This window comes from Haliaeetus leucocephalus, unplaced genomic scaffold (genome assembly GCF_000737465.1).
Source record: "Haliaeetus leucocephalus isolate CR32 unplaced genomic scaffold, Haliaeetus_leucocephalus-4.0 Scaffold808, whole genome shotgun sequence".
Classification (NCBI taxonomy): domain Eukaryota; kingdom Metazoa; phylum Chordata; class Aves; order Accipitriformes; family Accipitridae; genus Haliaeetus; species Haliaeetus leucocephalus.
In genome coordinates, this window is record NW_010973244.1 from 1302627 (window position 1) to 1319357 (window position 16731).

At 38.0% G+C, this 16731-nt stretch overlaps 1 protein-coding gene across 1 annotated transcript in view; it reads left to right on the forward strand.

The window, feature by feature from the left end:
* The window catches only part of SUGCT (succinyl-CoA:glutarate-CoA transferase), a 333906-nt gene that overhangs the window by 54900 nt on the left and 262275 nt on the right, over positions 1–16731 (forward strand). Inside the window, exon 8 of the mRNA XM_010581786.1 lies at positions 10174–10269. Within this exon, the coding sequence (XP_010580088.1) occupies positions 10174–10269 (96 nt within the window). The remainder of the gene's footprint in view (positions 1–10173; positions 10270–16731) is intronic.

The following is a 16731-nucleotide window of genomic DNA, read 5'->3' on the forward strand; positions in this document are numbered from 1 at the left end:
CCAGTCAACTGGGACCTCCCTGGCTAGCCAGGACTGCTGATAAGTGGTGGAAAGTGGTTTGGTGAGCACTTCTGCCAGCTCCCTCAGTACCCTTGGGTGGATCCCATCTGGCCCTGTAGACTTGTGTATGTCTAAGTGGTGTAGCAGGTTGCTAACCATTTCCCCGTGGATTATGGGGGCTTCATTGTGCTCCCTGTCTCTGTCTTCCAGCTCAGGGAGCTGGGTACCTGGAGAGCAACTTGTCTTACTATTAAAGGCTGAGGCAAAGAAGGCATTAAGTACCTCAGCCTTTTCCTCATCCTTTGTCACTATGTTCCCCCCTGCATCCAATGAAGGATGGAGATTCTCTTTAGCCCTCCTTTTGTTGTTAATGTATTTATAGAAACTTTTTTTTGTCTTTTATGGCAGTAGCCAGATTAAGTTCTAGCTGGGCTTTGGCCCTTCTAAATTTCTCCCTGCATAACCTCACGACATCCTTGTAGTCCTCCTGAGTTGCCTGCCCGTTCTTCCAAAGGTCATAAATTCTCTTTTTTTTTCTTTTTTTTTTTTTCCCCTAAGTTCCAGCCAAAGCTCTCTGTTCACTCAGGCTGATTGTCTTCCCTGCCAGCTCATCTTTTGGCACATGGGGACAGCCAGCTCCTGCGCCTTCAAGATTTCCTTCTTGAAGAATGTCCAGCCTTCCTGGACTCCTTTGCTCTTCAGGACCACCTCCCAAGGGACTCTGTCAACTAGTCTCCTAAAGAGGTCAAAGTCTGTCATCTGGAAGTCCAAGGTAGTGGTTCTCCTGACCCACCTCTTTACTTCTCCATGAATTGAAAACTATTATTTCGTGATTGCTATGCTCAAGATGGTCTCCAACCATCACATTGCCCACAAGTTCTTCTCTGTTCACAAACAACAGGTTCAGCCAGGCGCATTCCCTAGTTGGCTGGCTCACTAGCTGTGTCAGGAAGTTATCTTCCATGCATTCCAGGAACCTTCTAGACTGTTGCCTCTCTGCTGTATTGTATTTCCAGCAGATATCTGGTAAGTTGAAGTCCCCCATGAGAACAAGGGCTAGTGATTGAGAGACCTTCCAGGTGTGTTTAGAATACTTTGTCTGCATCTTCATTCTGGTTGGGTGGTCTGTAACAGACTCCCACCATGATATCTGCCCTGTTGGCTTTCCCTCTGATTCTTACCCATAAACACTCAACCCTGTTGTCACCATTGTTAAGCTCTAGAAAATCAAAACACTCCCTTACATACAGGGCTATCCCACTGCCTGTCCTTCCTTGCTTATCCTTTCTGGAGAGTTTGTAGCCATCCATTGCAGCACTCCAGTTGTGCGACTCATCCCACCATGTTTCCGTGATGGCAACTATATCGTAGTTTTCCTGCTGCACAGTGGCTTCCAGCTCCTCCTGTTTGTTGCCCATACTGTGTGCATTGGTGTAGATGCACTTCAGTTGGGCTATTGATCCCACCACCTTTCTGGGGGGAGAAGCCCTAATTCCTACATTACCATTCTTAGGTGCTTCCATGGTTTCTAACACATGAATAACCCTTGCATCTTTGCTGCCACATGGATCTCCATCCCCTACCTCCACTGAGATGGCAGAGCAAAGGACCTCACTAGCACACTGTACCTCAAACATTGGCATGTCGCCCCCAGGGTTATCTCTAGTGAGCCTGGTTTTATCCCTTTCCTCCTTCAAATCTAGTTTAAAGGTCTTTCAGTGAACCCTGCTAACTCCTGTGCAAAGATCCTTTTCCCCCTTTGAAGACAGGTGTACCCCATCTGTCACCAGCAGGCCTGGTGTCCTGTAAACGGACCCGTGATCAAAAAACCCCAAATTCTGCTGGTGACATGAGGCTTGGAGCCAGGTATTGATCTGCTGGCTCTTCCTGTTTCTTCCCTCATCAACCCCTGCAGCTGGAAGGATAGAAGAGAACACTACTTGTGTTCCTGATCCCTTAACCAGTTGTTCCAAGGCCCTGAAGTCTCTCTTGATTGCCCTCGGACTTCCTGTTGCAACTTCATTGCTGCCTACCTGAGAAATCAATAATGTATAATAATCTGAGGGCCGTACCAGGGTAGGAAGCTTTCTCTTCACACTTTTAACCCGGGCCCCAGGGAGGCAGCAGACTTCCCTAAGAAGTGGGTCTGGTCTGCATATGGGGCCTTCTGTTCCCTTCAGAAGGGAGTCTCCTATGACAATGACCAGTCTTTTTTTCTTTATGGAAGCAGTTTTGACACAGGGCATAGGCTGACTTAACCTCGGCGACACCTATGTGCTAGATGAACCATCATCCTCGTTCTTGTTCGGTTCCACTTGCAGAGCCTCACACCTATCATGCCAGGGCACCTGGGAAGGTGGGGTAGTCACGGACGAGACGCGCCTGCTGCGCCGGGCAGGAACTTGTCGCCATTGCCCCCTATCCCTTGAGTCACTGTGTTCAGCCAGGCGGAAAGAGGATAGGGAATCCTCTATATCATGCGTCCTGTCTGCCTGTCGTGCCTGTCTCAGGGAAGGTAGGGTGCGATTCCAGTAGTCAGTCTCTCTCTCGCGCTCCCCGACACTCCTCAAGCCACTCACCTCCTCTCAGAGCCCTGTCACCAAGCAGAGGAGTTCCTCTCCCTGGGCGCACCTCCCACAACTCAAATTGTTCTGTGTTTTGCAAGTGTGCTTGCTGTTCTCTGCATGAACAGAAGCCACTCTGAGAACTTGATCTATGCTATTTTATAAACAAAGAAATACAGCCAGGCATGGTTACATAGAATTAAAAAACGTATAAGTTGTAATTCATATTAAATGCATAGGTTCTTGGTGGCAAAGGCTATAATTAAGGAATAACATAAGAAAATATGTTATAATATTAAAAAAAACTGTATAAAATGTAGTGGAAGAAACTTTCTGTAAGTTGAATTTTGCCTCGACTTAGTAAATGTGTGTGAAAATACAGAGTGTAATGCATTTAATATTTCTGTGGATATGTATCCTTTCTTCAGAGAAGATGGAGACTTGAGGAAACAATTGTAAAAGTGTCGTAGTTAAGGTTGTCTGATATGTCTGTTATCAGAGTCCGATTCTAGTTTTTATAAATTTGCCAGTTTTAACTGTTTTGGCTGAATTTTCCATGTCATGGAATTGCCAGAAAGTGACTTGTTTTCAAAGTTACTGTTAAAATGATTCATCTGTTTCCAGGAACAAGTTATGGGAAAATACGTTGATGGGTTTTTTTTGTTTGTTTTTTTTTTTTTTTTTCTTCCCTGAGAAACTCAGTGCCTTCATTCTTTGGAGTGGAAACTTAAAATCCAGCAGATGAATCACCCTTGTTTCAGGGAAGTGTCTTTTGAAAGGAACTCAGGGTGGCAGAAGGTGCAATGTGTATGACATACGATGTGCATAAAGGCTGGTAGGGACTCTCTAGGAGATTTGGTGGAGTGTTTGGTGTGTATTCCCGAATAATTTAAAAGGAAATATTCAATAAGTACCTACTAATTAAATGAGTCAGAAGTTTGATAGAAAAATAGGATAGGACTGTATGATTAAGGTTTGTGCATAAGTGCAGCAAGACCTTGCACAGCATGTACAGACTATGGAGTTCTTGGGTTTTTTAACCTGAAAATCCTCTTTAATTTTTTTTTAAAGTGACACATTTCTTAGAGCTGTTCTGTGTTACTATGAAGCTGAAACAAGAGTTTTTCAGTGGTTGAAGTAGTATGTTTTTTTACACTTTCAGAAAAAGAGCTTATTAGTATTTTATTTTAATGAAGAAATGTAATTTATTCTTCATTTTAAAATGTTGCTTTCTTCAATCAGAACTCATTTAAAAGAATTTTTTTTTTCTTGCCAATACTCTCTAATAGATTTTATGGTCAGGATTTTTATTTCTGATCCTTCACCTAAAATTCATCTGAGTGTGTGTTGTGTGTGTGTTTTGTTTTTTTAAAGTGGGGACTAAGGGGGGATAGGGGTCCACTTAACATTTACTTTCTCTTGAAAATGTTTGCTGAATAATACATAGTTTTGAAATTTCAAGTCCTACATCTGTTAGTTGCATCAATCTTTGCTATTGTTAATGCTAACTGAATCTTAATCAGAAGATTATCTCCATGCTGTGGGAAGCATAGAAGTGTTCATTCTGGTCTTTCATAAACTCTAAGTAGCTCATTAAAAAAAACATTTGTAGGTCAGTTCTTTTTGTTGTTGCATTTCACTGAACTCAGTTAGCAGTTCTCTGCTACGCAAATGCCTTGTGTTTTTGAAGATGCCTCAGTTTCTCTATGTAGTCTAAACTTTTTTTAATAAAGCAAAAGTTGTTTTCAGCCGTCATTTTCACACTAAAAAAATATCTACACAATTGTGTGTTTTAAAGTCTGTTTTGCTTTCTTCAGCTTTCTTTCCCTCCAAGAATCCATGTTCAAGATAGGGTTTTCAAATACATTACCTTTGGTTTTCTCATTGCTTGTATTTTTTGTATTGTTTCTAGCTCATTAAGCACCTCCTAGCATGTCATTTCTGTGACTGTGTGATTTGCTGTGTGGTATTTGATCAAGTGGCTAACTTTAATCAGCAAGTCTCACAAGCTGCATGTGATTACTGGATACCTGCTTAAGTGTCTGGTTGGAAGACTCTAAAACAGGACCTAATATGAGACCCGTTCTAAAATTGTAGTTATTTGTCGTTAAGGATTTGATTTTTATCTTTGCAAGATTATATTTGTAGCTGGGATTATACTGTTTACTGATGCTTCAATGCCAGGAGTTTTCTTTTGTGAAGGGTGAATCAGCATCACTGGTAAGAAAACACCTTTTACCCAGAGCACAGTGTTCATAACATGACCACAGACATTTTTCTAAAGGGGGTGTAGACTCTTTAACAGTAAGCCTTGGCCTATGTGATGGTAGTCTTGCTTTTTTAGTTAGCTTTTGCAGACCTCTTCAAAGTCATTCATGGAATTTGCTGGTCTGCAAAGCACTGGTTGAAAGCAGCTACAGTACTGCTGGCTCTTGAAGGGGAAGGGAAAAAACTAGTGGAGAGGGATTATGGGACAACAGTTGTGAATTCAGGAGAAGGTCAGACCTGCTGCCTTGCACAGATGTGGGGACACTACTGAAGAATTTGTAAAGTCTTGTTCCTTTGTGGGCAGTGGCTTTGTTGTGTACTTGCAGGTAGGGATGTCTGCCCAGCCTATTGGTGTGTGGCACTCTTGAGTTGACTGTTAGCTCCTGCAGAGCTTTCAACTCCAGGTTAGATGGAAGGCCCTTACGTGCCCAGACATAAGGTGATGTTCGCTGATGGCTCCTGAGAAGGCTGTGGCTTCCTGCTGTAGAATGGGCTGCCTTGAATCGTGGCAGCTTTCTTGTCTCCGTGCAAGGCTGTAATTCCTGCTGCCCACTTCATTCTTGCAGGAGTCTGAAATACAGTTGCCTGCTTAAAAAGTGGTAGAATAGCACCATTTGTTGTGGCGTGGTGCAGTGTCCTGAACCAGTTGGGTCAACACTTAGGGTGTAACATAAAACGTGTGCACTGTCTATGGTAGCAGTGAGGTGATTGCAGACTAGTAAGAACTTATCCTACTCTCATTAAGCCTTGTGGCTAAACATAATTAGACTTCAACTGGAAGAGTGGGGTTTTCTTGATAGAGATAGAGGTTTTTGGTTTTGGGTTTTTTTTTAATGAAAAAAACCACTGAAGAAGCAAGAGCCAAGGGTCACCCCATGCACATGTCCATGGAAGCAGCTTCAATACAAGTATACAAATGAGAAGGGTGACGGCGGGGGGGTGTGTGTGTAACTGCAAAAGCAAAATTAATCAAGCTTGAATGTTGATTTATTAGCGTCAAACTATTAGTTGGAGCATGGAAAGGGGAAAACATGTAAAACAGTAAAATCAGTCATTAGGTAAATACCAGCATAGGATCAGTGATTTTCAGAGCGATTTGTTAGTGTACAGCAAATGAGGATTATGGTCTCATGTTCAAATTTTTCTCATGTAAAGATCTTTTTTTCCATGTCACCAGAAGTATGGAAAAGGCATAAGTGGAAAATTATTGGCCTTTGCACAACAGAAGGCACTGAAATTTTTGTATGATGATTTTTTCTACAAAGTTATAAATTAGTATTTGGGTTACTAGTTCAGTAGTATAGTGTAAAATAAGTGATCTGTGCTGCTGTAAAATGCCTGTGTCTCAAAGTTCCTAAAAGACAGTCTACATACCTACTTTAAGGAAAAGTAAACAAAGACTGAGAAAGAAAATAAATTAACTTGGCTAACAGTCAGAGCCTTGTTAAGATAAGTGGCAGGAAAGCAGACACAAAATTGGAGGGAGAAGAAAGTAAAGAATATAATTAAAATGTTATTTTCTCCTCTTTCCAGTTACCTTTTGTCTTTTGTTATTCATATACGCTTGCTGAACTTGCATGTAAATGATTGATTGACTCTGTGAACTCATTGTAATAAATTATGTTTGATGTGCTATCTTGAAAAAAATCTTTTGAAATTCTGTCTCTTTTCTTTGTCTGCTCACCTTGTGGCATTTAATATCTTGTTTCCCATCTGTCTGATTCCATCGTAAGCTGAGCATAACTTTTCAGACCTTAATGCAGCTCTATTTTTGTTCTGATTTAAGTAAGTATGTAACGCAAATATGTGATTTGGCTGTCAACAGTAATATCGGAAAGGAATGTTGAAGTGCGTGATCCCTTTATTGATGTGAAAAAAAGAAACACTTATCTGTAGATATTTGATGATATGTATTTACAGTGTATAGATCTGTGTCTGCAAGCAAATGAATACAGAGATGTCTGTCTGTATCACAGTATTACATCTGCTTTAATGTTACAAGTCCAAAGGTTACTTTTAAGGATTAGTTTTTAATTAAAAGAGAAAAGAAATGGGTCTATAAGGTTTCAGGACAGCAGTTTTAAATATAGTTTTAAAAATACTTAACTGAATATGTAATACAGATATACCCAAACTTCATTTTGAGAGATTGATTGTACTATAGATATTCCTACTGCAAGAAGTGTGTCTAGCAGTGAGGTCCTAACTGAGTCTTGAATTACAGGGGAATTTGGAGAAATAGACTTATTGTGTTAATAACATTTTTTTTTCTAGGGGATATAATGTCTGTAGAAATATTCAGTTGGGATATCTTTTTTTATGCTTATATTTCAGCAGTTTGCTTAACAACCGTAAGGTATAGGTAGATAAATTCTTTGTGTTCTTTATTAAGGACCTCAAATGTATATGCTGAAAGGCTTTTTTTCGATAGTGTCTTTTTAGTGAGAGTAAATCTTTGGAGAGACCGGAGAGAATGAACTGAGCCAGGAAGAGAGGAAAGGGAAAGACACAGTAGTCCTGGGACTGTCTATAATGGTTTCATGGGACAGTAGAAACAGAATGGGCTTTTAAGTCTGCTGAATTCATCAGAGAGTTATTATGAACAGGGCGAAAGGCCACAGAGTTCACTCAACTAAGTGTGTTTAGACATAAAACACAAAGCACTGAAATATTTGCTTTTATGTAGTTAATACATTTATTTGTATGATGATGATGATACTACTACTTCTACTACTACTAATTCTTTTTGGCTGGCTCACCTGACTATGAACAAGATACCAACTTGGAGAAAGAAGTCAAAGGGAAACAAAAGCCTTTTTCCTTCATCATTTATTGAAAAAACAATAAGTAAACCAGTTTCAGCAGGATACATAGGCATATGGATTCAAGCAAGTGATCAGTACATTGACTGAAATAGAATTATTCTTCAGACTAAGTATCACATTGAACTGAGGCGTTGATATAGTCTAAGCAACTTTTAGTTCCAAAATTGCTGTCTTTACTAAGCCTCTGACGTCCCCGGCATTTGCTGTCTGTTGCTACTGAAACAAGTTTTTGAGCAGAAGCTTTAATGGAGCAATTCCAACATCTAGTGAGTATTACATTTTAATTCTTTTTTTTTTTTCATATTTTAATGTGAACAAGTGCTTTGGAGAAATCTAGATGTATGTGTTTTCCACCATTGAAAGAATTATATTCATCTCATTGAGAAAGCTGAGGCAATTTGCAACACTGTGTTAAAAAGATTTTTTTTTTTTTTTAGGGATAGTTTTCTTGTGAAACTTCTTGTGAAGAATTGTGTTTATGAAACTCATAGCTCTATTTCTACAGCATAGGATACAAACAAATAAATGGAGTGAAATTTTGGCTTCATTATATTCAGTATCAATATTTTAGGATTTCTGTTTCACTAGGTTTTAATTCGCTATGTTCTTCCCAGAGTTAAGTTTGGTTTCCTTTCAGAAGTGTGAAAAGTTAAATGCATGTATCACAGAGGGCATTCTTGTGTTTTGAAAAATAAAAGCCTATTGTAGTGGATGCATCTCACCTGTCAGTGAAATTTTTGTGGAATACAGTGGCTGTGTAGTGTTGCCCACAAATACAGAAGAATATCTAACAATTAATATTTCATCATCATTGCATAGCCATTTGCTGTGGTAGAAAAAATATCACTATGGGGTGACCCCAAATTGAAAAATGACAGGAACGATGGGTCTAGGCTATATGTTATTACTAAATGACACACTTTTGTGACTCATTAAACTCTCTCTGTAATAACTGTGTGTTTCATTCTGTGTTGCTGAGGAAAGTTGCAAACCGGAAAAACAAGTCCTTTCTATGTACTCCCAGATGCATTTCCTTAATTGCTGAGATTTTCCTGGGGACTGAACAATAGACTAGACATTGTTCAACATTTTAGCTGAATGAAGTGACACTGACACTGGACTATATAATAAGCTGCAGCTGAAATCCATCTACAAAGTGGTTTTGCAACAGTACTCAGGAATAAGGCATTGTATTTGTAGTTGGTATGTATGGGTATAGTTTTTGACAGCAGTTAAATTCTTATTTGCTGTATATTTTCCTGGGTTTTCTGCTGGACTAAATCACTGTATCCATGATTTACAGTTAAATATTTGCTTTGAATAGGGGAGTGATACATTCACATTGCCTTTTCAGCATACATGGAGAAAGGAGAAGAAAATGAGTTGGCATTCTTTTTGTAGAAATTCTGATATAATTCACATATTGGAATATGAATAGTGGACTCTGAATTAAGTACTGCATGATTTGATATAGATTAGACTCATTAGGAGGCACAGAATGGTGTAAACACTTGCATCATTATAGCAAATTTCTTCCATCTAGGGGAGAGATATGAAGAAAATAATATTTTTGGAAAAAAATGGTCACATGGCCTATTGTTTTAGGCAAGCAATTGCACTTGCTGGCACAACTAGTTAACAGTGTAAAACAGATATATTGTGTCTGGTGATCTAGTGATAACTTTGGATGCTAGTTGTCACACATTGCATTCTCTCAAAGAAATAAGAATAAAGAATCTGCCATTGATTATAACAGAACCACCAATTTTCATGCATTACTGCATCATAAATGTTCACTTCTTTTTCCTGAGATATATTTGTGCTTACAAAGTATGTATGTATCCCCTCAAATTATGGTTACTAAATTATCATGCCATATTTTTCACAAAATTAATCTTTTTCCAGTTTTGTCTGTCTGACTAATAACTTGATAAATCTGTCCTTATCTTCTAATGGCAGATGATTTATCAAGGCCTACTACTTAATTAATATTACAGAGCATGTGGGGAGCTGAAGAATTCAGAAGTATTTTCCATGGACATGTAAAATGAGAAGCATAGGAGAAAACAGAAAGATAATCTTGGAATTGAGAAAAAGTCATTGTGATTTAAGTATGGGATTGAGGTTCAGGAAATGGTGAGTTCTATCCCACAGATCCATCATGCTTCCCACTAGACTTTGGACGAGATGCTGATTTTTTTTTCTTTGCTGCAAAATATTTAGGTAATACTATCTTATCTCTTAGGGTAGTTTGATGCTAGATTTGTCTAGGATTACCAGTGTTATAGGACACATTCTTTATTTTTTTTTTTACAAGCACTTCCATGATACAGATGTAGCCTGAATTTTTTCATATTAAAAAAGTGTACATAGTATGTAATATATAAAGGATACTTTTGTGACATAAAATATTTTAACTTATATATCTGAAGCACGTATAAATAGACAGAAGTCTCAGAGGAGTTGTCAATGAAGTTTCAGGTTTCCTGAATACTTTACTTTTTCTCCATTTCCAGGTAGCATGTCTCACTCATGTAGCAGCTAATTACCTTAATTGCAAAATTGAAGCAAAACGCTGGGGTACTGCTCATGGGAGTATTGTTCCATATCAGGTAAGCAGAAAGCATTAGTTTTTTTTGCTCTTAGATTCATCATTTTGTGTATTATGAGATTGAGAACTGACTTACTTTTCCCATGACTTGCTGTAGTCTGTAATGTGTCTGTGTCTAGGTAGGACAAGGTTCTGTTGTTCATTGTCATTTCTGCATTTTGCATATTTCTTCATCAGCCGTAGACTAGTAACAGAATACTGAAATAGATCAAAGGTGTTTGCTGAAATTGGGTGACTTTAAAGCTAGCATGATGACTTGATTGGTTTTCACTGGACAGAGAAACCTTTTTTTTTTTTTAAGGGTTACCCGACTTCCAGTTATAAACTGAAAACTTTTGCCTCTGATATTTTGGTATTTTTATCTTGTGAGTCTACAAGAACAATCTGAATGACCATGAAGATCTGGGAGTTCTACATATTTGTCATTTTCTATTGATTTTACTACAAATCACTGTGGCTCAGTGAAGACAACAGATTAGCAAAAGGAATTAACCAGACCTCAGATCCTCCCCAGTGGCATTCATAGTCTGTTACATCTACTGAAGGGTTGAATTCCTTAAAATAACATGACTTTTATCATATAAAGAAGCACAGAAAAAAAAATTACTGCAAGTTTTATCTATCTTCTGGCTAGTATGGGAAACTCTTCCAGTAAACAACAAAAATTTTGTTCTTTTCTAGCTGATTACTTTGTGTTCTTGATGGAAGTCATGCTAACTTATGGAGACTTGGACATATATTTAATTTTAAAAAGTCTATTCTTTATTTCATAGGTTTTGGCACTTCTGATCAAATAGTCATGTTTGCAACTAGCTAGGCAGAACCTGGATTTCTTCATTTCTGGCTGGAGTCCTTTAAATCCTGAGACCGACAGTTTCCAGCATTTTTCTGGGAGAACTGCACCTAAACACCACTCAGTTTCTCTACCATCTCTTTTCTCTTTAGAGAGTGAGGGAAGCTTGATGTGTTGTCTTCTTCCCAGTGGTGAAGATGGTGGTGATCATAACATTAAAAGATTTGCTGCTTGTGGCCATAGAAGCAAAAATCTTCCATCATTACACAGAACACTATGACTGGGTAGTGTCACAGCCAGGCCTCCTCAGGTCTAAAACCAAAATAAGTTGTTTCTGTAAGAGCTACATCTACTTAAGCTAGGAGACTTTTTCCAGTACATACCACTGCATAGTCAACTGTTGTCTTATGAATTAGCTAGAACAGATTGCACGTTATCTCAGACTGATGGGGAGTTGTTGTGGCTCTTTCTGCAAGGATGAGTTTGGTCCTGCAGTATTCTTGTCTCAGGTGTAGTGCAGCACAGCTATGGCTGTGCTACTGTCTGGTTGGCACGGTATAGCAGTATGGCCATATTTTCTAGAACCAGCTCTGCATGACTCAGTGTAACCAGGCATCCACTATACAAGTAGTTACATTCTGCTGTATTTCTGTGATGTGACCTTTGGTGCAACCCTTTTTGAACTTTGTCATATTGAAAGTATAAACCAGATCTGAAGTGTCTGAGTTTGTATATGCAAAACCAAAAACCTGACTAAACAAAACATTTTATCTTCTCCATATTGCATTTGGCTGAATAACTGAAATTTGCATTCTTTTATGTCCCTTTGCCTTTGTTTTTCCACAGTCAAAATGAAAAGAAAAGCATACATTGAGTATCCTTTGTTTCTTTCTTCATAGACAGCTCTCTAGATATACAAAATTCGAGGAGATTGTTTTAGCTATATTCCAGTTTAATCTAGATTAGTCAATATGTAAATAACTTATCTAAACTATGGTTCCTGTGTTTCTATATGCTGTTTCTGTAGTAGATATTAGAAATTTTGCCTCAGTATTATAAACAATTTTAATCTGAATCTTCTTGTTCATAAACCAGTAATTACGGTGGGTTTAGTATGGGTGGAGTTGTTTGAGTGTGTGTGTGTTAATGGCTCATCTGTTAACATTCCATCAGCTAGCGTGGTTGTAATTCTGATTGTAACCATAAGTATATTATGCTTTCTAGAGTTTGTTTTTCGCTTTACTAACATAAGCTATACTTAGACTGCAAAGGTCTTCAGAAACTTGAATTAACCCTCACTGTTGCTATTGTGCTGCTTTTATAGTTGCTTCCATAGCTCATTTGTAATACAGTTTAGAACAGAACTATGAAACCTGACTTTCATCCCTCATCCTAGTTATTGAATATACTGTCTTTTGCTTACTAAACTGTGACTATCACAGTGCTAACTTTTACAAATTATTTTTCTTTTGTTTTAAGATATTTTGTGCAAGTGAACCACAATTTGTTCAAATAATAAAAATCGTATTTCAGAAAATTGAATTTCTATGTATTTCAGAACAAGTATGTGGTAGCAAACTGTTGGTTTTTTTTTTGTCTTCAACTTTATTTTGTTTTCATTTGCTGTATTTTGAGTTTTCACACAGGTAGTAAATTATAACTTTGAAATGATACAGAGCCTCCAATCTGCGAAAAAGCACCAGACTATGTTAAATCATGGAAGATTGGGTAAACATGAGATCTCCTTTTATATATATTAAAAAGGCAAAATCTAAGTAAATCTGTGTCACCTTTCTGTGTGACAGAATTCTGATCAGAGTCATGCTAGAGTACTTAATTTGATAAAATTATGTTGAAAGCATCTTAATTATGTGCATAAATAGTACTTTTTTACTTAAAATTATTACAGTAAGTGTTCTAGCGCTCTGTTTAGCACATTCAGTAGTGTATACTGAATGCTCTTGTAGCTTTTATTTCGTTGAGCTTCAATTGAATAATTTTGTTCAGAATATCTTTGCAAATGGCTCAATTTTTTTTCTATTTACAAGGCCAAATTTAACTTTGAGTACATCTCTAACTTCACTGAATTCCCTGTTGCTTCTTGACTGAAAAACTAGCAGCATTATTTGTCCCTGAATGGGTTCTCTAGGTTGACTTTTCTTTTCCTTGTATTTAAAAACATAAAAATTGAGCATTAATGGGCAGATGGGTTTTCTCTTTCCTGAAACTACCAAGACATGTAGCACCTTTGAAAATCTTTTTCTGGTCTGAGCAACAAGCTATTAATAAAGAGATGTAAAGTTTCATGTGCAAAGACTTTCATAGTCTTTTAAAGATTTTCTCATTTGCTGATAATGTGCTGACTTTGTGGCATGATCATCTGAATGTCTGAGTTCTCAGTTCTGTGTGCTCATCACCAGAACCCAAAGGAAAGGATTTGAACTTTTTTTGAGTGTACAATGTCTTTCAGGGTTCCTGTAAAGGTTTGCCATAGGTTTTCAATGGAGGTGAACTTTGCAAAGTGCCACAAAGATGAAGCATTCTAGATTCTAATCAACCAAAATCAGAAATAGATTTTTGAGTGCTGAACACTTCTTGAGAAATTATCTACTTTGAGTGTATATGTTTTTTAATCAGTGATGTAGTTTGAATAGGTTGGTCCTGTGATATTACATGTAATCAGATCCCAATTTGCTTGGTTTCAAGTGTTAAAATACAAACCTTGAATTCTGGGCTATATCTTAAATTTATTTAGTGCAATTTTTTTAAACAAGTTTTTATAATGAGACACCTTGTTTAGCTACAGCTGCTCTATGATTATCCAGAGGAAATGAGGGGCTTAAAAGCATCTGGTTTATGTAATTTGCTGAAAAGTAATGTTGTATTACTGTCTTTTGTTTGGGGTGATAAGGTCTTCCCTCATTCTTGTGGTTTGAGCAATGTAGCTGTCTTGCCCGTACCACGCGTGAGATCTATACATTCACTTTTTCATCTTCCAATTGGCCCACTTGGAATGGATATTCATTCTCCTGAGAGAATCTATTGTAACCTGCATGTTTACAGGATGTTTCCTGTGGCAGCTTATTACCCTGCCATCAAACATCTGGACAACTGGACAGCATTTTCAGAGGCAAACATTCAGCAAAAGGTATAGGGCTGTTTCCTCTCAGGCCATAAAGATGAAAGTCTCTTTAAAAACTGAGAAACCAAGTTCTTACAGATATCTTCCCCCACAATGAATATGATATTATTTCTGTTCCAGATTCGATCCTAAGACTCACAGGGTCTTCTCAAATATTCTTTGATATATTTTCGGAATACGCAAAGGGCATAACTATTCTGCGCAGAAGTTGAAACCATGACAGGAAAATTATTATTTTAACCAATTATCTTTTCTGTTGTCTGACCTGTGCATTGTCATAAATCATCAGACCCAACATTAATGTTTTTTATATTACAGCATCACTTAAATTCTTTAAGCATCAACTTCTTGTGGTACTAGGCATAAAATTTCCTCCATATGAGGAAAAGGTCTCTGTGTCAAAGGCCTTGCGGTTGAAATGTGTTATGAAAACCAAAGTATAAGCTCACAAGGAAGTGAGAGGTATGAGGTAGTAGGAAGATGAGTATAGTCATAGGTATAAATATCTCTGCATTATTTTTAGCATCTGCATTTCATACTTCTTGCTTGTGGAATTTCATTCTGTCCAGGAGTTTTACAAAGAAAATTCCGCTCGTGTCACTTGTCACAGGAACAGAGAAATGCAATAAATTGTTACTTACCTGATTTACCTGATTTATCTTGCAGAGATGTTTTTTACACAAAGGCACAGTGTGCACCAACTTTTCCTGGAGAATCTCAGAGAACTTTTAACTACTTTTTTTTTTTATTAGAGAGGGCAACAGAATACTGTCAATAATTCAGAAATTGCAAACTGCTTATTCCACACAAGAATGGTGAGGTGTAGTCATTTTCTCTTCTCTCTTTATGTGATTTAATTGGGATAATTCTGCAGTTAATGTGTCTTGGAATCAAAATCAACAAAGGATAGAACTTGGATCGTTTGCAAAGTTTTGTTTTGTGCATGAAACTCTCCTCCTTAAATAAGTCCAAAATGGATGTTATGGAAGAAAATATTTTTGCCCTGTAATGGCTCAGTCTAGGAGAGGATGGAACTTACGCACAGGCAAGAAGTAAAATACAGATTTTTCTGGGGTAGTTCTAGACTCAGGAAATGCAAGATGACCCTTCTGACTTTGTGAACCTCATTGCTGTAGTTTAACCCCAGCTGGCAGCAAAGCACCATGTGGCTGCTTGCTCACTCCTCCCTGGGTGGGGAGGAGAACTGGAAGAAAAAAAACCAGGTAGAACCCCATGGGTTGAGATAAGGACAGTTTACTGGGACAACACAAGGAGAGAAGAAATAATAACAACAGTAATACTAATAAAAGAATATATAAAGTGAGTGATGCACAATGTAATTGCTCACCACCTGGAACCTGATGCTTAGCTTGTTCCCAAGCTGCTATTCCTCCCACCCCCAGCCTGCTCCCCAGTTATATACTGAGCATGACATCATGTGGTATTGAATATCCCCTTGGCTAATTTGGGTCAGCTGTCCTGGCTGTGGCCCCTCCCAGCTTCTTGTGAGAATTAACTCTATCCCAGCTGAACCCAGAACACTTATCTCCATAATATTCACCTGGACTATTTAGACTGCCATGGGGGCCCATTGTCCTATATTGTTGTTCTGAGCAGTAAAATATCACTGCTGAAAGTATTGCCCATTTGACATGAAAATTAAATGTATTCACAGATCAACTGAATAGAAACTTTGTGCAGAAAAGTGTGCTCTCTCACACTGTACGGTTTCAGTTTCCAAAGAACAGTTTGGCCATCCTCAAGGCACATGTCTTGACTTATATGATGAATACCCAATCTTCCAGATACTTTAGTGGCCTAGTGTATCTCCTTGAACTACTTACCTACAGGTTTGGTTTTTTAACTAGCTGCTTCCTTTCTGTCCTTCTCTTGCAAGGCACAGGAATGAGAAGCCAGAAAGGCCTGTGTCATCCTGGATTCTGTAAAACAAGAAAATAAGGATATGATTTGCAGGACTTTTTTTCTTACTTTCTTTTTGTTTCTGTCTGTAGATTTCCTTACTAAACTCTTTGGAAGTGGCTTACTGTGGTATGACTAGATTAACTACTGACTGCACAAACGTTTTGGTGTTATTGTGATTGTAAGTGACCACACTTGGTAAGAAGTGCTGGAGTAGGGATTCTGTTTCCTTGCCATTTTAGTCAATGAAAAGGTAGAGTAATCATCTGTGGGAACCAGTGTAGAAAGCTTCCCGTTTAAGAGGAATGAATTCTAGTTATTCAAACCTGACAACATTATATTGATACCTTTCTGGTGATCGTCCTTCAGTGAGTTGTCAAACCTCTCTCCTGGGCAGAGCAGGTGTCTGGAAACCAAATCAGTAGGTTTGCCTTAGGCAGTTTTAGATGAGTGCTTGGTGTATAACGCGAGATGTAGTTATAACTTCATTCCTATATATCCTATCCTGTCACAGAGACAGCACTTTAAAGAAGCTGACCTTATATTCACATAGAATAGACAGCTTCTTATCTGTACAAAGGACCTTTTCTGATGGAAATGAAATGCAT